Source organism: Balaenoptera acutorostrata, chromosome 16, assembly GCF_949987535.1.
Source record: "Balaenoptera acutorostrata chromosome 16, mBalAcu1.1, whole genome shotgun sequence".
Classification (NCBI taxonomy): Eukaryota; Metazoa; Chordata; class Mammalia; order Artiodactyla; family Balaenopteridae; genus Balaenoptera; species Balaenoptera acutorostrata.
The window spans coordinates 9,632,596-9,654,195 of record NC_080079.1 but is presented as its reverse complement, the minus strand read 5'-3'; the positions used below and the strand labels follow the sequence as shown (position 1 = coordinate 9,654,195).

The following is a 21,600-nucleotide window of genomic DNA, read 5'->3' as shown; positions in this document are numbered from 1 at the left end:
TATTTCACTAGTTAGCATATAACGTTCTGAATTTTCTGGACAAATGAAAAAGCATTTGAATGTACAAAGATTTCATAGCACTAATCCAGTCTCTTAGAATCTCTAAATTTATAAATTCTAAAAGTTATATATCTTAACATTTTTTTTTTTTTTTTTTTTTGAAGATGAAACCCTTTTATAGGAACATATTTGCAAAATCATCAGAGTACACCCAGAACTGTCTGTAAATGACAAAAGACTTAAAAATGACCATGGTTAAAGATTTGATGAAAGTTCATAATAACGCAGTTGACAAGAAAATTAGTTATTTCTGAGATATACATTTTAAAGTAATAACTAGGATTATTACTTATAACATTATACCAGAACATATAAGATTTTTAGACGTTTCCTGTAATGTCTGAAACATTTATATTAACATATTTCCATACATATTTCCATACAAATACAAATATAAGATTTTTAGAAATTTCATGTAATGTCTGAAACATTTATATTAACATATTTCCATACATATTTCCATACAAATACAAATATAAGATTTTTAGAAATTTCATGTAATGTCTGAAACATTTATATTAACATATTTCCATACATATTTCCATACAACTACAAATATAAGATTTTTAGAAATTTCATGTAATGTCTGAAACATTTATATTAACATATTTCCATACATATTTCCATACAAATACAAATATAAGATTTTTAGAAATTTCATGTAATGTCTGAAACATTTATATTAACATATTTCCATACATATTTCCATACAAATACAAATATAAGATTTTTAGAAATTTCATGTAATGTCTGAAACATTTATATTAATATATTTCCATACAAATAACCCAATGAAAGTTTAGTATTAGTTGTTTTGTTTGTTTTTTTATACTGCAGGTTCTTATTAGGCATCAGTTTTATACACATCAGTGTATACATGTCAATCCCAATCGCCCAAATCAGCACACCACCATCCCCACCTCATCGCAGTTTTCCCCCCTTGGTGTCCATATGTCCATTCTCTACATCTGTGTCTCAACTTCTGCCCTGCAAACTGGCTCATCTGTACCATTTTTCTAGGTTCCACATACATGCATTAATATACGATATTTGTTTTTCTCTTTCTGACTTACTTCACTCTGTATGACAGTCTCTAGATCCATCCACTTCTCAACAAATGACTCAATTTCGTTCCTTTTTATGGCTGAGTAATATTCCATTGTATATATGTACCACAACTTCTTTATCCATTCGTCTGTTGATGGGCATTTAGGTTGCTTCCATGACCTGGCTATTGTAAATAGTGCTGCAATGAACATTCGGGTGCACGTGTCTTTTTGAATTACGGTTTTCTCTGGGTATATGCCCAGTAGTGGGATTGCTGGGTCATATGGTAATTCTATTTTTAGTTTTTTAAGGAACCTCCATATTGTTCTCCATAGTGGCTGTATCAATTTACATTCCCACCAACAGTGCAAGAGGGTTCCCTTTTCTCCACACCCTCTCCAGCATTTGTTGTTTGTAGATTTTCTGATGATGCCCATTCTAACAGGAGTGAGGTGATACCTCATTGTAGTTTTGATTTGCATTTCTCTAATAATTAGTGATGTTGAGCATCTTTTCATGTGCTTCTTGGCCATCTGTATGTCTTCTTTGGAGAAATGTCTATTTAGGTCTTCTGCCCATTTTTGGATTGGGGTGTTTGTTTCTTTGATATTGAGCTGAATGAGCTGTTTATATATTTTGGAGATTAATCCTTTGTCCGTTGATTCATTTGCAAATATTTTCTCCCATTCTGAGGGTTGTCTTTTCGTCTTGTTTATGGTTTCCTTTGCTGTGCAAAAGCTTTGAAGTTTCATTAGGTCCCACTTGTTTATTTTTGTTTTTATTTCCATTACTCTAGGAGGTGGATCGAAAAAGATCTTGCTGTGATTTATGTCAAAGAGTGTTCTTCCTATGTTTTCCTCTAAGAGTTTTATAGTGGCCAGTCTTATATTTAGGTCTCTAATCCATTTTGAGTTTATTTTTGTGTATGGTGTTAGGGAGTATTCTAATTTCATTCTTTTACATGTGGCTGTCCAGTTTTCCCAGCACCACTTATTGAAGAGACTGTCTTTTCTCCATTGTATATCTTTGCCTCCTTTGTCATAGATTAGTTGACCATAGGTGCGTGGGTTAATCTCTGGGCTTTCTATCTTGTTCCATTGATCTATGTTTCTGTTTTTGTGCCAGTACCATATTGTCTTGATTACTGTAGCTTTGTAGTATAGTCTGAAGTCAGGGAGTCTGATTCCTCCAGCTCCATTTTTTTGCCTCAAGACTGCTTTGGCTATTCGGGGTCTTTTGTGTCTCCATACAAATTTTAAGATGATTTGTTCTAGCTCCGTAAAAAATGCCATTGGTAATTTGATAGGGCTTGCATTGAATCTGTAGATTGCTTTGGGTAGTATACTCATTTTCACAATGTTGATTCTTCCAATCCAAGAACATGGTATATCTCTCCATCTGTTGGTATCATCTTTAATTTCTTTCATCAGTGTCTTATAGTTTTCTGCATACAGGTCTTTTGTCTCCCTAGGTAGGTTTATTCCTAGGTATTTTATTCTTTTTGTTGCAATGGTAAATGGGAGTGTTTCCATAATTTCTCTTTCAGATTTTTCATCATTAGTGTATAGGAATGCAAGAGATTTCTGTGCATTAATTTTGTAACCTGCAACTTTACCATATTCATTAATTAGCTCTAGCAGTTTTCTGGTGGCAGTTTTAGGATTCTCTATGTATAGTATCATGTCATCCGCAAACAGTGACAGTTTTACTTCTTCTTTTCCAATTTGTATTCCTTTTATTTCTTTTTCTTCTCTGATTGCCATGGCTAGGACTTCCAGAACTATGTTGAATAATAGTGGTGAGAGTGGACATCCTTGTCTCGTTCCTGATCTTAGAGGAAATGCTTTCAGTTTTTCACCATTGAGAATGATGTTTGCTGTGGGTTTGCTGTATATGGCCTTTATTATGTTGAGGTAGGTTCCCTCTATGCCCACTTTCTGAAGAGTTTTTATCAGAAATGGGTGTTGAATTTTGTCAAAAGCTTTTTCTGCATCTATTGAGATGATCATATGGTTTTTCTTCTTCAATTTGTTAATATGGTGTATCACATTGATTGATTTGCGTATATTGAAGAATCCTTGCATCCCTGGGATAAATCCCACTTGATCGTGGTGTATGATCCTTTTAATGTGTTGTTGGATTCTGTTTGCTAGTATTTTGTTGAGGATTTTTGCATCTATATTCATCAGTGATATTGGTCTGTAATTTTCTTTTTTTGTAGTGTCTTTGTCTGGTTTTGGTATCAGGGTGATGGTGGCCTCATAGAATGAGTTTGGGAGAGTTCCTTCCTCTGCAATTTTTTGGAAGAGTTTGAGAAGGATGGGTGTTAGCTCTTCTCTAAATGTTTGATAGAATTCACCTGTGAAGCCATCTGGTCCTGGACTTTTGTTTGTTGGAAGATTTTTAATCACAGTTTCAATTTCATTACTTGTGATTGGTCTGTTGATATTTTCTGTTTCTTCCTGATTCAGTCTTGGAAGGTTATACCTTTCTAAGAATTTGTCCATTTCTTCCAGGTTGTCCATTTTATTGGCATAAAGTTGCTTGTAGTAGTCTCTTAGGATGTTTTGTATTTCTGCGGTGTCTGTTGTAACTTCTCCTTTTTCATTTCTGATTTTATTGATTTGAGTCCTCTCCCTCTTTTTCTTGATGAGTCTGGCTAATGGCTTATCAATTTTGTTTATCTTCTCAAAGAACCAACTTTTAGTTTTATTGATCTTTGCTATTGTTTTCTTTGTTTCTATTTCATTTATTTCTGCTCTGATCTTTATGATTTCTTTCCTTCTGCTAACTTTGGATTTTGTTTGTTCTTCTTTCTCTAGTTTCTTTAGGTGTAATGTTAGATTGTTTACTTGAGATTTTTCTTGTTTCTTTAGGTAGGCTTGTATAGCTATAAACTTCCCTCTTAGAACCGCTTTTGCTGCATCCCATAGGTTTTGGGTCGTCGTGTTTTCATTGTCATTTGTCTCTAGGTATTTTCTGATTTCCTCTTTGATTTCTTCAGTGATCTCTTGGTTATTTAATAACGTATTGTTTAGCCTCCATGTGTTTGTCTTTTTTACGTTTTTTTCCCTGTAATTCATTTCTAATCTCATAGCGTTGTGGTCAGAAAAGATGCTTGATATGATTTCAATTTTCTTAAATTTACTGAGGCTTGATTTGTGACCCAAGATGTGATCTATCCTGGAGAATGTTCTGTGCGCACTTGAGAAGAACGTGTAATCTGCCGTTTTTGGATGGAATGTCCTATATATATCAATTAAATCTATCTGGTCTATTGTGTCATTTAAAGCTTCTGTTTCCTTATTTATTTTCATTTTGGATGATCTGTCCATTGGTGTAAGTGAGGTGTTAAAGTCCCCCACTATTATTGTGTTACTGTCGATTTCCTCTTTTATAGCTGTTAGCAGTTGCCTTATGTATTGAGGTGCTCCTATGTTGGGTGCATATATATTTATAATTGTTATATCTTCTTCTTGGATTGATCCCTGGATCATTATGTAGTGTCCTTCCTTGTCTCTTGTAACATTCTTTATTTTAAAGTCTATTTTATCTGATATGAGTATAGCTACTCCAGCTTTCTTTTGATTTCCATTTGCATGGAATATCTTTTTCCATCCCCTCACTTTCAGTCTGTATGTGTCCCTAGGTCTGAAGTGGGTCTCTTGTAGACAGCATATATATGGGTCTTGTTTTTGTATCCATTCAGCCAGTCTATGTCTTTTGGTTGGGGCATTTAATCCATTCACGTTTAAGGTAATTATCGATAGGTATGTTCCTATGACCATTTTCTTAATTGTCTTGGGTTTGTTTTTGTAGGTCCTTTTCTTCTCTTGTGTTTCCCACTTAGAGAAGTTCCTTTAGCATTTGTTGTAGAGCTGGTTTGGTGGTGCTGAATTCTCTTAGCTTTTGCTTGTCTGTAAAGCTTTTGATTTCTCCATCAAATCTAAATGAGATCCTTGCTGGGTAGAGTAATCTTGGTTGTAGGTTCTTCCCTTTCATCACTTTAAGTATTTCATGCCACTCCCTTCTGGCTTGCAGAGTTTCTGCTGAGAAATCAGCTGTTAACCTTATGGGAGTTCCCTTGTATGTTATTTGTCGTTTTTCCCTTGCTGCTTTCAGTAATTTTTCTTTGTCTTTAATTTTTGCCACTTTGATTACTATGTGTCTCGGCGTGTTTCTCCTTGGGTTTATTCTGTATGGGACTCTCTGCGCTTCCTGGACTTGGGTGGCTATTTCCTTTCCCATGTTAGGGAAGTTTTCGACTATAATCTCTTCAAATATTTTCTCTGGTCCTTTCTCTCTCTCTTCTCCTTCTGGGACCCCTATAATGCGAATGTTGTTGCGTTTAATGTTGTCCCAGAGGTCTCTTATGCTGTCTTCATTTCTTTTCATTCTTTTTTCTTTAGTCTGTTCTGCAGCAGTGAATTCCACCATTCTGTCTTCCAGGTCACTTATCCGTTCTTCTGCCTCAGTTATTCTGCTATTGATTCCTTCTAGTGTAGTTTTCATTTCAGTTATTGTATTGGTCATCTCTGTTTGTTTGTTCTTTAATTCTTCTAGGTCTTTGTTAATCATTTCTTGCATCTTCTCAATCTTTGCCTCCATTCTTATTCCGAGGTCCTGGATCATCTTCACTATCATTATTCTGAATTCTTTTTCTGGAAGGTTGCCTATCTCCACTTCATTTAGTTGTTTTTCTGGGGTTTTTTCTTGTTCCTTCATCTGGTACATAGCCCTCTGCCTTTTCATCTTCTCTTTCTTTCTGTAACTGTGGTTTTTGGTCCACAGGCTGCAGGATTGTAGTTTTTCTTGCTTCTGTTGTCTGCCCTCTCATATATCTCAACATTTAAGTGAAAAATAACAATTACAGTATAAGAATGGGCACCATTTAATTATGCTTACTAAATGCAATAATTCTGATAAACACTTTCTATTTGTAATCTCATTTAATCTACCTAGTACTCAGGGACTGGTTTTATTATTCCCATTTTACAGATGAGGAAATTGAAGTAGAGATGAATACCTTGTCAGAGATCATACAAGTGATAAGGGATGGAGCCTGACTTGAACCCAGACCTGCCAAATCCCAAGACGCTTTGCTGCCCATTCCTAGGATGGCAGGGAGGGTTTCTCTCTTGTGCCCGCTGCAGCTGGTTCAGTCGTGAATCCCTGGGCATGGTGTCTAGAAAGATCCTGAGGCTGCCTCTAGGTTCAGTGTTGTTGTTAGCCAATTACTTCTAAAATTGCCTGGCAGTGCATCTTCTTCCCCTCCCCGTGTCCTCCTCTGCCTGTGTTTCCTGTCTGTTTAACCCCACTGGCAATGTCAGCTGTGGCAGCCTGGGACTGGGGGACAGAGTGGGGTTGAGGGTGAAAACAGTAATCCATCTGGTGTCTCTTTAGCTTCTATTAAAACTTTGTAAATACACTCGCATCATCCAAGCTGGTTGCAGAGTGTGATGGCCCTGTAGCCAAAGACAGTACCAGGAGGATCCGCCCTAGACGGGCAGGCTTACCTTCATGATCATGTTCTGTTCCCCATATCAGCAGGGACGGGGGCTTCCAAGCAAGATAAGGTGCATTCAAGGAAGTCAAGAGATTCCTTTTCTTTTGCACATGTGAGTTTAACGGATAAACACATCTTCCACATGTTCATCAGCACATCAACCTGTTTAAGCCAACTTTCGCTTGCATTGTTCTGATGCAGTTAATCCTTTTCTGGAACATCTGTGCACCATGTCAAGTAAAGAGCCCCTTTTTCCTGTCTCGTTATTTGGGGAAAGCAATGTTCATTGCCAGAATGACATGTCCTTGCTTAGTTTCTATATAATTTGCTTTGAACCCAAATGTCTTAGATCCGCCCTCTCCCACTCTTTTAATAGCCCAAGAGACACTTTTTCTGTTGAGTCATGCACACCAGGAAAAGTCGCTGTTTGGCACCAGGTTAGCCCTCCTACTGGAAATGTCTAGAACTGGGAGATAGGAAATGAGCTAGAATGTGGGTGATTCATTGGAAATGTGTTTTTACTGTGAGAGAAACAAGTGGGAGTGAGAGAGCGAAGGCGTGTGGCCCTGAAAGCAGGGTTTCCTGGGTCTGCCTGAGCTGGGGTCTCCAAGGCTCCTCGCATCCTCGGGTGTTCCTTACCATCATAGCTTCTGCATTACTCCTGAATCGACATTGATTCCATTTTGACCCCAAACCTCAGCCCTCCACACGCATTTCCCCAAGCCCCCGTGAGCCTGCAAGGTTTCCCTTGTTGGAAACCATTCGTGTGTCTCCAGATGGTCTCGCTGCCCAACCTGAGCAGCTGGGATGGTGTCCTCTACCTGGAGCCGTGTTCTCTGAGTCCCGCCCTGTGTCCCTCCTTCCCTCACTCCCTCTCCCTCCCTCCAGCAGGCTTGATGTCCCCTTGGGAGAAAAGATGAGACAGTCTGGAACTCAGATGCTCTTCCCCTCCCTGGTCACCCAGGCTCACCCCCGACTTTGAGGACCGTGGTCCATTTTTAGGATCGCGGGTGGTTCGCCTCCCATCCCAGCTCACTCTTCTGCCCCAGAACAGTGGCACCCATAAGGTGCTCCCTGGTCAATGGCCTCCACCTCCCAAGTGCTTGTCCCCTGAGTCCCCGAGGGACTCCTTAGCCGAGGGATCAGCACGTGCTGCCCCGGCTCCCCTGACCCCAGCCTGCTCTGCCTCCTCTTCTCAGTCCATCCACGGCGGGGCCTCCCCAGGAGCCTTGCCAACCAGGCCCTTACGAACACCTTGGTGGGTGCATACGTTCTGTCTCCCTGGGTACGTCGTGAGCAGCTTGTAGGAAGGGTTTACGATCCTTTATTTCATCCTCAGCTCACCTGGCACCGTGCTGAGCATATAACAGCTTATGGAATGATGAAACTCCATCAACCATTTCTATAGAGCTGGGTTGCCCCAGCTGAGAAATGGGTCTTGCCATGCTAATGCCAAATTCAGAGAACACCATGTCTGCGGCAGCTCGAAATAGGAGGGATGGCAGACAAGTTTCCATTTTTACTGGTGGGTAGGACCTGTTTGGTGGGCTAGACTAGGAAGAGTTCTAAGGCTTTCTAGAGGCTCAGTGAGAAATAATGTCTCGATAGTTAGGCGATGCCTCCCCTAGACATGGGAGGGGGCAGCGGTGGTGCCCAGGCTCTGTGTTGGCCTGAGGATCCCTGGGGCTGAGCCTCAGAGCTGCTGGCCTGAGGGCTTGGGCTGCAAGAAGGCACCTCTGCTCCCGTGGTGGAAGGGGTGGAAGTGGTGGAAGTGTGGGAAGTCACGGTCAGCCCGGGCCGGAACTGAGTCACCAGAGGAGCTGAGCTCCACAGTTCAGTGAAGACAGAGGGAACAGCTAGTCAAGGAAGTTTCCACAGCCACTGACAGGGACATTCCAGGAGCATTAGAAGGTGGGGCAGATGAGCAGACCCTGGGAGACAGTACACAGTCTTGGGTATGAGAACAAAGGAAGTTGGCTGTTTGGCCCAATTTTTAAAGTTTCATCTGTTGATGAAATAACTGAAATGACAGAGTGGTTTATAAGGTATCTCCCAGGTGGGGGAACAGAGGTCAGAGTGGACCATCACAATATGGGGACCTCCAAAACGGGATTGTGCTTTCATAATGTGGCAGCAGCGTGACAAGCTGCCGGAATGTTAGACCGACCAGGAACGAGGCTGAGCTGCAGCTCTGGGTGTGGCCTTGGCTGGCCCAGCATCCAAAAAGGAGGGTTTAGAGCAGCAATTGAGTAAAATAGATCAGATACTCCTTTTCTCAGCTGTCTTAGCAACGTCTTGAGCTAGGAGGGAAGGTATTTGAACAGTTAACTCCTTCAGCACCGCTGTACCTGCAAGTAAAGACATATGTCCAGGCCTTTTCTACTAATCTGTGTTCTTTTATTCATTGATTTCTTTTTTCATTCATTCAACAAATAGTTATTGAACATGTGCTCTATGCCAGGGGCACCGATGGACAGTGAAAGGGGCAGTTTCTCTGCCTAGCTCCATGTTTAAGAACATCTTCAAAGCTTATTTTCATTGTTGTCTAAATACATCAATACAGAAAGGGAACATGCATGTGTGTACACACACACACACACACACACACACACACACACACACACACACCTCAGCACCCACAGCCTGTTTTCCTGGCAGTGGTTAATTTAGAAATACAAATAGGCTGTCCAGAACATTTCCTTGTAAGAAAAACAAAAAATGTAAGCAAAACCATTGCCTTCATCCGTCCAGAGAGGAAGTCATCATTTCGTTCCACTTAGCAGTCTGAGAAGTCCAGGGGGGCTGTAAAAATTCATCATTTGGAGAAGAGCCAGAGACAGGCAAATTTTCCACTTTTTTTTAAAGTTTTTTTTTTTGATATGGACCATTTTAAAAGTCTTTATTGAATTTGGTACAATGTTGCTTCTGTTTTTTATGTTTTGTTTTTTTGGCCTCAAGGCATGTGGGATCTTAGCTCCCCGACCAGGGATCGAACCTGCACCCCCTGCATTGGAAGGCTGAGTCTTACCCACTGGACTGCCAGGGAAGTTCCAGCTCTTTTTTTTAAAGTACATTTTTCATCAAAATATAAAATACATACAGCAAAGTACACAAACCTTAAGTGAACAGCTCAATGAATTTCCACAAAGTGCACACACCTGTGTAACCAGCACCCAGACCAAGAAACAGAACCTGACCGGCCCCCTAATGTGCCTTGTTTCGGTCACTACCTCTCGCACACCAAGGTGAACGGGTATCCTGGCTTCTTTTACTGTGGAGATGTCTTGGCTCCTTCTGAATTTTAAATAGAATCTTATGGCATAGACTTTTAAAGGTCTGGATTTTTTCACTCAACAGTGTGTCTGTAAAATCCATGCAGGGATGGTAAGGGGCTTACTTGGGAGCCTTTTGCAAATTGGTGGTGGAGCTGGGTGGACCTGGGGCTCCTAGATCTTCAGACACATCCTTTTACTTTGAGGTCTTTGAGTTAAGGGCAAGTCATGACCTGTAATTCTAGTCCTTAGCTGATTTGTTAATCCCTAAATGGGTCCCTTTCAGACACTGCAAAGGTGGATTCCAGCAACCTCACCAGAAAGAGGTCATTGAGAGCAGTCAGTGAATCCAGTTTCCATACCATCCCAACTATTAGATTTCCCTGACCTCTGAAGCAGAGTCTCCTCCCTCCTATGCCCCGTCCAAATCTGACCCAGCTTTTACGGAGCTGGCCAAGGACTCCTCCAGGAAGCCTTCCTGGATCTCACCTGTGCACTGGGCAGATTCCTTCTCTGAGCTTCTTGGAGAGAGAACAAGAGCATGTGCCGGCTGTGTGGGTGAGCACCGGCCTGACAAACCCAGCCCCACCTTCCCATATATAAAACGAGGGGCGCCTCCGAGGAGAGCGGTCCAGCCATGCCCTGCACTCCGAGCGTCCCAGCCCACAGGTGTCTGAAGGAAATGCACTGCGATGCTGTGTGCCAGGGCGGGCACACAGCCATGTGTCTCTTGTGATGAATGGATGGCATTTGCAGATATAACCACGGAGTCATCGTGAAACGGGGCACCCCTGGTGTGACAACTCTGATCTCTTTACCAGAACATTCATTCTGAAGTAGTCCATGAGTCATGGACATGAGGGTGGTTCAGTTGTTCTCTGTCAGAATCTCTCCACCAAGCCCTGTGCAGGGAGGTTGATATATTTCTTTTGTGTTTGTGTTTCTTGCCATTTTCATTTCTTCTCTGTCTCTGACCAGCAGTGCTCCCATCCCCCTTAGCTTGGCTCCCTGGAAGCTGAATCTCCCTCTTTTCAAGGTCCCTAAATATTATTGATTCCTATTCTTTACTACCTTTGCACTTCCCTCATGTGGCTTCTTGGATTTTCACCCAAATTGGGTGGCCCCAAGATGTCTTCTTCAACGGTAAGAGTGGAGACTTTGGAGGAACACAAGGAATATGAGTGTCTGGATGCAGGAGGCTCTTGCAAAGGTCAGGTAGCATCATCATTACACGGAATTTCTAGACCCAGTTCTGCCTTTGGGCAAAGGTCAGGACCATCTTCATCTTCATAGTCAAGATGACACTGACTGGGTCTCGACAAATGACCCAGAGGACTTGGCCTGACAAATAATCGTGGTAACAACAGACAGGACCCCGTGAGCATAGGAAAACTGGCATAGGATAGCCTGGTCTGTGCATGTATGTGTGTGTGTGGTGTGTCTGTGCGTGCCTGCCCACACATGCACTGGGCTGGAACTGCATTCCTAGAAGGTGAAGTATGGGTGAGCAGGGGGATGGGGTGGTAGGATTGAGGCTGGTGAGTTGGCAGGGACCAGCTCATTCATCCAATTAATTCACTTAACATTATTGCAAGCTGACTTGCCTGAGAACCAGGCACTGTAAAGGGTGCTGTGAATACAAGAGGAGACGAAACAGACAAAAATCTCCATCTTCACAGAGTTTACAATCTAGGAAGCAGAGACAAACAACACATTCAGTAAATGAAGTGTGTGTTAGCAGGTAGCGGCCCTGAGTCTGAGTCCCACTACTGCCATTTACTGGCTGCAGAGGTCAACGATACCCCCTCGTCGGGTCTGACGTAGGTTCGTCCTGACTCAAAGAGAAGGCCCAGCACAGCACTTGGCAGGACGTCCTGAATGGCGGTGACATTGCTAGGTGATAGTGGTGGCAGCGACATTCAGAATTGTTGTTTCCTTACCACACTTTGGTGTCAGGAGCCAAGAGGACCATTTCCTGCTTCTTGGGTTTCAGAAGGCATCCAGGTCTTCCACACCAAGTTACCTTTTGAAAAAAGCCGTGTTCCCTTCCCCCAAGTGTGTAATTTTTTTCAAACTTCACTTCAAAATATAAACTATTCTTTCAGATATTTTTCATAGAAACTAAGTAATTTTTAACTCTAATTTTTTTATTGTGGTAAAATATACATAGCATAAAAATGACCATTTTCACCATTTTTATGTGTACAGCTCAGGGGCATTAAGTACATTCACACTGTTGTGCAAAAATCACCACCATCCATGTCCAGAACTTGTTCATCTTCCTAAACTGAAACTCCATACAAATTAAACAATGAATCCCGTTTCCCCTCTGCCCGTCCCCGCCGCCCCTGGCAACCACCTTTCTACCTCCGTCTCTGTGAATTTGACTCTTCTAGGAACCTCACATAAGTGGAATCATACAGTATTTGTCCTTTTGTGTCTGGCTTAATTCACTTAGCACAATGTCTTCAAGGTTCATCTGTGCTGTAGCACGTGTCAGAATTCTAGAGCGTGCATTTAAAAGGCTAAAATTTGAAGTGCTGGGCTAATGGGGCTCTGAGTCTGAAAGGGTAAATGACTCTGACAGATGACAGGCTGGAGGAAGCAAGAAGGTTGTGGCTGATGGCAGCTCTAAAACGCCAACCTGTGCCAGTCTGACAGAGACTTGTCCCCGGCACTGCCTTTCAGGAGGTCAGAAGGGAGGATTTGTCCCCGGGGTCTTGCAAGCAGAACCCAGAGCCGACCTGGGTGTATCTTTCAGTATCAAGGACCTATGAACTGTCCTCCCTAAGGGGGTCATGCCCCAAGGGTTTCCCATGAACTTTAGGAGGCAGACACCATGGCCTGAAGCTTGTCCCAGAATAGTCAGAGCTAAACCCAAAGTCTTTGCAGAGACAGAGCTCAGCGCTCGGGGAAGCCATGCCAGCTTTTGTTTCCGCCAAACAGCCGTGCAAAGAGGTCCCGACGCAGCAGCCAGCTTCCCCCACTTTATGTTACATCAGGTGAGCGTGCCCATCCTTGGCCCAGAGAATCCAGGTGCCGCGGCCCAGCAGCGGTTAGATGGAAACACGTGGGCTGTTCTCGGGAGGCCCGGGCGGCGTCCCGGCTCTGCAGCCACCCACCCACCAGGCTCCAGGGGCAGGATTACGCCCATTGGTTCAAGGCGCTGGACCACACTGCTCAGATGCTTTGGGATTTTAGAAAATCAGCAGCTGAGGCCCCCGTTTACTTCCTTTGAGGTGGCCCATGGCTCCGGCAAGTTAGAGGGTGGCAGCAATAATGAATGCCAGCGAGAACACGGCCATGCTCTTGACCGGCTCAAGTTCAGGTCACTCTCCTTGGGGTGAGAGGACAATGGTGGCAATCATGAAGCCCGGAGTACCACTAGGACCAGCAGCTGTGCCCGATGTATCACAAGCTCTGTCACCTTTACTTCTCCCGACTACCCAGGGAAGCACATGTGGCTATTGTGCCCCCGGACAGAAAAGGAGATGGAGGCTTGGGGAGGCTGGGTCACGTGGCTGACGGCCGGCTGGCCCAGGACTGGAACCTGGTCTGTCTGACTCCAAGGTCCAAGCTCAGGGACCCCAAGCATGGTTGGACGATGCATGAGCTGACTTGTGACCTGTCCAAATCAGCCACCATCAGTGCCACTTCCTGTGATCCAAAGGGGTCATAAAGTCCAATCACCTGTCTCAGCAAAGCTCATTTAGAATCTTCTCGGGGAGGAGGTCTGTCTGGAGAGGTCCTGGCTGATGGTCGTCTGGCTGAGCACCTCTCATAGGGAGACTCAGGGGCCTTGGGTCCCTCCTACTCTCCCAGCATCCTTCCCACAAAGCTGTGGAGTTGGTGCCTGGGGGCTTCTGAGCTGGAGGGGAAATCTGTCCTCTAGATGGTCCTTTCCCTCCTGGGCTGAAACTGTATTAACCTGTAGCTCCAGCAAGTTCTCTCTCCTCAGGGGCCACTCCGGGCTGTGGGAGCCCTTGCCGAGGGTCCGGGCTTGTTCCCCAGAGCACTCAGCTGGGCTGGGGGTTCTGCACCACCTCAGCCCCTTCTTTCTTCTTTGATGCCTGCGCCCGCCATGATGCCACCTAGCTGATTCTTCCATTAAATGGTGAGAGAGAGGCAGGGAAGGAGGAGGCATTCATGTCTGGGAAAGGAGTCTAGTGAGTGTTATTTGTCCAGCTAAGAGATCCGTGTTTCTCAGGGCACTGGCACGGCCCACGCTAGCCCAGCTCCACCTGCCCTGGGTAATGGAGGGCTGGTTCCAGGATCAATAGCCCTGCACTCCTGGAAGTATCAGCCCTCCTTTATTTACTCCTGGTCCGTCCACCCCCAGAGACAGGTCCCCAGTGGATTCTAATAAATAATCATTGAATTTGAATTCGCTCATTTGTCTTCGTGCCCCTCTCCCCTCTCACAACACCTCAGAATCCTTAAACTTCTCTCCTGGGGCCACTGCCATGAGGAGGAGTTAGAGAGTCCCAGGAATTCCCAGATCTTGTGAAAACAAATGGTCCCCAGGCAGGTTGGTGGGCACCCCCAGCAGAGGCGGGACACGGGACCAATGGAGTGTTCAGTCTGGCTGGGACAGGGTGTGATTTGGACATCACTCTTGATTCATGGAAAAATATTCTAAAAGTGCCCTTGGCCGGTCTCATACGGGATCTGACTTGAGGGAATGACTGTGTTTTCAAAGTCATTGGAAAAATTATCCCCCGTCGTCCCCATTTGTCAAAAGTGACCATTTTATGAGCAAGTTGTTTCGAAACAAGAGTGGATGTGTGCCTGTGTGTACACGTCTTCTCAAGGGGAGTCTGATTTCAACCCAGCCCTGACCTCAGCCACGTGTGGAAATTAACCAGAGTTTAGTATTAACACTGTCCAGAACTGATCCTGGAACCAGCTGCTAAAACGACTTACCCACTCATCCGACCTTTCTTTCTTCTTGATTCTACCAGAAAGTGCTTTTGAAGTGCCTAAACTGGCCACTTACTCGAAGGGCAGCATGTGTAGAGGGGGAATCAGAAACCCTGGGTTCAAGTCCTGGCTGAGCCGTTGTTTTTTCATCTGTAAAATGGAGCCGATGATACTTGTCCTGTCTGCCCCTTGAGAAGTTTGTGAGACTCAAGGGAGAAAACGTATCCTGAAATCCTCTGTACAGTTATGCGTTCCCATCATCATTTAATGAGTATTTGTCGGGCACCTACTACGTGGTAGATGCAAGGGGAATATAACCCTTTGTCTCATTACAACCTCAGGGGGCAGCTGCCCTCTGCTTCCACACTCCCCACCCATCCAGAAAGAACCAGGCGCCATCTACCCCTGGCTGGTGAAACCGCTAGTCTCTGACATGACTTTCACGAGCCCCAGCCAATTCCAGAAAGGAGTGTTCTGAAGGCTTTTTATTCCTCTTTGCACCTCTGCTAAGCTTCCCCAAGAAGTGTTGCTTTCTGGACCGGGATGTGGGACAGAACTGGATGCCGCTCTTCCTTTGCCTGCGTCTGCACGGCATCACCAAAGGTAAGTCCCAGCCCGTGGGAGTGTGTCCAGGGGAGGCTGTTGGGGACCTGCCACACCCCTCAGCCACTCCTGAGGAAGCCCCACCAGACATTTCCAAAGGAATCAGCTGAGATCTGGCTTTGTCATTTCCAAGGTGTGTGACTTTAGGAAAGTCAGTTAGCTGCCCAGTCTCAGTTTCCTTGTCTGTAAAATGGGGATAATCAGAGCTTCTGTAAAACATGATGATGGATGGAAGGGGCTTACCGATTATGAAAGTGTACTCAGCGCCCAGGGCTGCGTGTTGCCATCTAACCGCATGCCCTGCCTCTTAGAGTGGTGTCCCCTCTGGGTTGCTCGCTTGCTTGGCAGTTTGGGAGAAAACTGTGGGTCTGTGCTCCAGGCTTGAGTTTCCTCATGCTCTGGGCCCAGAACAAGGCAGCTGTGACTTGGAAAGAGAGGGAACTCTTGGGGAGTGTGTTTGGGGCAGCCCAGGTGGCCACCAGTGAGAGCTTTGCATCTGAAAGGATATTTAAGAACTTTTTCAAAGCCATTTCCAGTTACCCAGATAGAATGAGTAGCTCCAAAACCTACAAATGGTTGATGGAGCCCAGATAGTTTGTCCAGATTGCTTCTAGACACTCCAAAGACACTGTTTATCAGATCTCAACCCTCCCTCCTTGGGCAGGATTGTGGCCGGGGGCTGTGGACCCTTTGGGGGAAAGGGCCGTGGGACGTCCCACTTGGGTTCCACACATCTAACGACTCCTGGGGCCCGGGAATGCCCGCCAGTCCTCAGCTCCCAACTTCTTCCTTTTTCCCTCCGTAAATGAGATTTTTGCAGTTCTCTTATGAATAAATCCATAAGAATGTTCCCTTTGTGCTTCTTCCCAGGCAAGGATCTGGAGGAGCTAAGGCACATTAACTTCTTCCCTGAATCCTGGCTGGTCCGGGTTATAGCCAACCATTACCATGCGGTGAGTCGCCAGCTCAGCAAGGAAACAGTTATCGAAATTTATTGCCTTTGTTTTTTCTGGAGATGTGTTTTGCATTCGAAACCTCTGGGCCTCTGAGGTCGGGAAGTATCTGGATCCTTCCCCAGGGGAAGTGGGAAGAGCCAAGCCTGGAGGGGAGGAGAGAGGAGGCCCCTCCTTGGAGCCCAGGTGTTTAGAACATCTGCCCTGTTGACCCGGAGAGTTGGGGACAATTGGCCACACGGCCCTCCAAACCGAGTCCCCTCACAGATACAAATGTCATGTGCTCATTATTGAAAATTTTCAAAATTCAGAGAAACTGAAAGAAGACACATACTCTCAGACCCATCACCCCAAAACAACCATTGCTAACATCTCATTGCATTTTATTGCCTTCAGGTCTTTTTTAAAAAAATACACTTAATGAAATGTGCTTCTTATCACCATTTTTACTGGCTGCAAACTCTTCCACCAAGAGGATAGGCTACAAACAATGCTACTTGGCCTTTCCTTTATTGTAGAAAAGTCATGGTGTTTCTAATTGCTATTATAAGTAGACTGCATGGTGAATGCATTTGCACGTAATGGTTTATTTTACTATACTTAGAATTGTTTTCTTATAGGAGAATCTGAAGAGTAGAAAATACTGGCCCCAAAAGGAATGTGCACTTTTGTTCTTGATACATATTGGCAAAATTTGGACCAAATGACTCCTTCCCCAGCGATAAATGAGGTGCCTTTCCTTGAACAAGCTCAGCAACATAGAGCACTTTCCTTTCAGATCACTTGTGTCAATTGTGAAGTGAACAATGGCATCTCATTTTTTAATATGCATTCCCTTTATTACTAGTAAATATGAATATTTTTCCATGTGGCATTTCCCCCTTTGTGAATTGTCTGTGCAAACTGTTGTGCTTCTTATGTGTTTCCAATCATGCATTTTCAGAGATGAAGTAGGGCAGTGTTTGAGTTCTGAAGATTTATGAGTCACTGGTTAAAATTAAATTCAGCTCAACAATTACCTATTGTAATGTGCAAAGCACAGGGCTCAGTGCCCCGTACGCAGTAGGTAACCACTCCGTGGAACCGTGCTTCTCTGGGACATAACTCAAAATCGTGTTCTAACAGAGCAGAGGATGGAAGGGGCAACAGAGAGAGGAGGGACAGTCTCGGGGCTGGGGCTGGACACCTCAGGAAGTCCCCCACCTCCCTTTTCATGTCCTTCTGGCCCTGCCCACCTCCTTCCCTTTGCCCCCTGCCACCAATGTCATCCTCCTGAAATTTGCTCCCTCCCGGCCCCCGCCCTCACGTGGAGCCTGCACTATGGGGCCATACTTGCTCTTGACTTTATAGCTACGAATATTCTCTGCCTTGTGATCGGGCTCCTGATGTACACATTTTATTTCTCAAGTAAGAAAAAAATGGTGGGGCATTTTTCTTGTTCTCATCGTTGCATCTTCTGAAAGCATTGAGCATGGTACCTGGCTAGTAGGTTTTCAGTAAATACTGTGGACTGGATTCATGGGTGAATGGAGGCTCCAGAGACAGAACTCTTTCGAGCACGATGGGGTTGTAGGGATCAATGTAGTGAAGATGATGTTTGGGGATCGGGCTGCCGGTAAGTGGTGTGTGTTTTCCTTTCAGCTGGAGAATGGGGGCGACATGGCCCACGTGAAAGATCTTACCACCCAGGGGGTGAGATTCGGGCTGCTCTTTAACCAGGTACTGACCACTGGGCCCGAGCCAGGGGAAGAGCCATCCCGTCCCATGCTTGGTTAGAGACCTTTGTACAATGGCCATGCTCACTTCCTCCCTCTGGTAGGAAGGCTGGGGCAGAAGAGGAAATCACAGGGGTCTCTCCTGCACACTTGCCACCCCCTTAGAAGTAAAATGCACAAGACGGGGCCCTGGGACAGGCCATTCAGTCACTTGATGGGCACATCTACGATTCCCATGAGGGTGACCAACTGTCCCAGCTTTCCAGGGTTGGAGGTGTTTCCTGGAGATGCAGGACCTTTCTGTTCTAAAAACCAGGAAAGGCCTGGGCAACCTGGGATGAGTTGGTCATCCTCTTCCCCACAAACATGCTGAGCTGCCAACTGCTCAAGAAGAGATTCCACTCTGAGCCCATGGTTAAGGTTGCAAGGGCGACTATTCTGAGCAGCTCTTTAGACGGAGCCCAGAATCAAAGCGGCAATGAGTTAGGGAGCTCAGCTGCAAAGCCTCTGGGCGCTCAGTCACCAGGGGAGCCTGAGCGGCTGGTGCCTGCCCTCTGTCTTGGGCTCCCTCGATAGGTACAATTCTTCAAGAAATGGCTGCAATCCTCCAACATCACTAAAGCCACCCCAGTAGTGATCTCAAAAGAATTCGTGTTTTACGGGCTTGGGGCCCTTAGTCTATCATCAGAGACTCCCCTCTGGGTCAGGCCTGGATGGGCTGTGCTTGCAGGGACCTGCCCAAGTGGACAGATTGCAGACCACAGTGGCCAGGACACCCTGCAATACCGTGGGCATGGCGGGTCTCTTAGCCCCATCAGATTGGAGCAAAATGCTTTGTTTCAAAGGTCTGCAGACCACGGGTCATCTAAGAATATGCCTAACTCATTCTTCTCCCCACTAAGGGGCATGCAGAGCAAATAGTATTGCCACTGAGTGCCAACCAGTAAGGATTTGTAAAGTCACTACAGTTTGTCTTTTCTTTTGTTTCCTAGGCTAACATTGCTGTTGTGTTTTAAATCACAAATTAGTCACTTTAGTAGTTGTAGCTAGAATTGGTTTTGCTATGTCTTCTTGCCTTTGAATACTTTGAAGATTTTTACCCCTGTCACTTTGTTGCTTATCTTTCCCCATTTAGGAGTATACTACACATTCAAAAGTGATTGCCATATATGGATTCTTCTTTGAGATAAAGGGAATCAAACATGATACTACTTCATATAGTTTTCATATGCAGGTAAGAAGGACAGAGCACAGGAGAGATATGTCTCTGAAACAGCCTTTGAGATTCAGAATCAATTCATATTGAATTAATAATAATTGATTAAACATTAATTACTAATTCATTTGTAATGTGTTGTAAGCCTGGTGCTAATCATGCTCATGGTCATGATGTCGTTTGATTTTTGCACCAACATTGTGAGGTTGCTGCTATTAACCCATTCAATAGATGAGGATCTCAAAACGGAGTGTCTTCATGTTTGTATGGCCTCTACTGGTAAGGCCGAGGTTAAATGATAGTCCTCTGGAACCACATGTGGGGCTCAATTCATTTTCAGTTTGTACATGCTGGGGGATGCTTTACAGATGGCCATTCTTCTGTGGAAGTAACGCGTAGCGCCCATAAAGGCAGAGGCAATGGTTTTCTCTAGGGGGGCAAAGCAGAGGCTGTCAACAGGATGCTGGAAGAGTCAGGAAGGTGGATACCTTCACCTCCATGCTCCTGCTGGACTTTCAGGAGAGGCAGGAGAGCTGGGTTTCAGAATAGAGTCTGAATTCAAACCACCTGGTGAGCCGTTTGATCTTGGTGAGCCCAGGAACCTCCCTGGGTCCACTTTCTGACCTTTAAGATGGACAAGGTAATAAGACCTACCTTCCTAGGTTGCTGTGAGTATTAAATGTGTTAAACTGTGCAAAGGGCTTGGAACAGGGCCCTGATGATGATGACGATAATGACAACTATGATGGTAGACCCCTACCTTCCACTTAGGGTTTCATTATAAGTCTCAAAAACTTTAAGCTCCTTGAGAAACCGTATCTTTAACGTTACCATATCTTTTTATTGCCACTGCCAATCACAGTACAGGAACGTAGGGGTTGTATGTTTGTATTATGAGTGGATAAATGAATGAATGCATGAATGAGAAACCTGGGGTTTCATCCAGCTTGGCCACTACCTCTTTATGTGTCCTTGAGCGAGTCACATCTCTTCTTTGGGCCAGTCCTTGGTCTTCAGTGACTCACGCATTTCCCTACATAATGGATTTTACTGGATGGAAGAGATGAGTTATGTAACAACAGGAGTCGAAGTGCTCATATGAATACTATGTTGGTTTTTTAAACTCTGGCAAAGCAATGTGAAGACCTTCCAATTCAATATAGATTGACTTCATGGCGTTTTCCTGAGTTGGCCAAACCCCAGTCCGTCGGCCAGTGGTTTGGTGAGGGTTCAAATGCCAACCGATTCAGCAGCAGCTGCATGCAGGAAGTGGGGCCATGGGGAAACGCTTCTGCCCTGTACACATCAGACAGGAGGGCCGATGCACCAGGGACCAGGTTTCGCTAACTCCGGGTCACCCTGGTTTCAGTTCCACCTAAGGTGGGTCACCCTCCTTGCAGAGAATAAGGCACACCGACTTGGAATTTGCCTCCTCCGTCTGTGAGCACAGCCCCATCAGCCTGAGAGCAGAGCGCTTGGTGACGTACGAGATCAGAGCCCAGACCCTGGTGGACGGCAAGTGGCAAGAGTTCACGACGAACCAGATCAAGCAAAAGTTTGGGTTGGTCAAGTCGTCCTGCAAAAGCCACGTGAGTGCTTACCTTTTCTTTTCTCTTTGATTGCTCTTTTGCTCGTTCTCCCCTCCACACTTTTTTGGGGAATCACTGATTTTATAGCTCCAGTGATCTACGGGGGGAAATTTGCTCAGTTTCTTAAGGATTTTCACAGCTCCAAATAATGCTAAAGAAAAACCTTGTAGGATGAAATCTGGGCATACTGAAAACGATAAGCCAAACCAGACTGCCTGATTTGGGTCACACCAGAATCGTTTTCTAAATATCAAAGGGGACTTTTAGCGGGAGGTGGAATGTCTGGTGGAGCGTATTTGCTGCCAACACCTCCTTTCTTGCCGGGACATCACCTTCCACCAAAATCCATGGCCCAGCCCACCCGCCCCTGGCTCGTCCAAGGAGAACTGAGGTCATCTGCCTCAGTGGGCCACCGCAGCATCCCGGTGGATTCAGTACCTGGCTTGGCTCCTGACAGCTGCAATCCAGAAATTGCTAGAGAGCCTGTCTGCAGTGCTGGGAGGAGCTCTTTGGGCTGTGAATTTAAACCCTCGTTGCCCTGCCAGAAATGGGACTTGACCTTAAACCAGTGAGTAATTCTCAGTCCTGGCTGCACATCAGAATCACCTGGCCCTTTGCAAACTCCCCAGGCCTGAGAGCCACCCAGGTAAGACCAGATATTCCGTGGTGGGACCCAGGCATCAGTATTTTTTAAGACTCCGCTAATTATTCTGTATGAT

The 21,600-nt window shown here is 45.1% G+C and overlaps 1 protein-coding gene across 1 annotated transcript in view; it reads left to right on the top strand.

Moving 5' to 3' along the window:
• The window catches only part of BTBD16 (BTB domain containing 16), a 57,172-nt gene that overhangs the window by 24,933 nt on the left and 10,639 nt on the right, over positions 1-21,600 (top strand). The window contains exons 10-14 of the mRNA XM_057530784.1: positions 15,317-15,408; positions 16,279-16,361; positions 18,003-18,080; positions 19,212-19,310; positions 20,693-20,881. Coding sequence (XP_057386767.1) covers positions 15,317-15,408; positions 16,279-16,361; positions 18,003-18,080; positions 19,212-19,310; positions 20,693-20,881 — 541 coding nt within the window. The remainder of the gene's footprint in view (positions 1-15,316; positions 15,409-16,278; positions 16,362-18,002; positions 18,081-19,211; positions 19,311-20,692; positions 20,882-21,600) is intronic.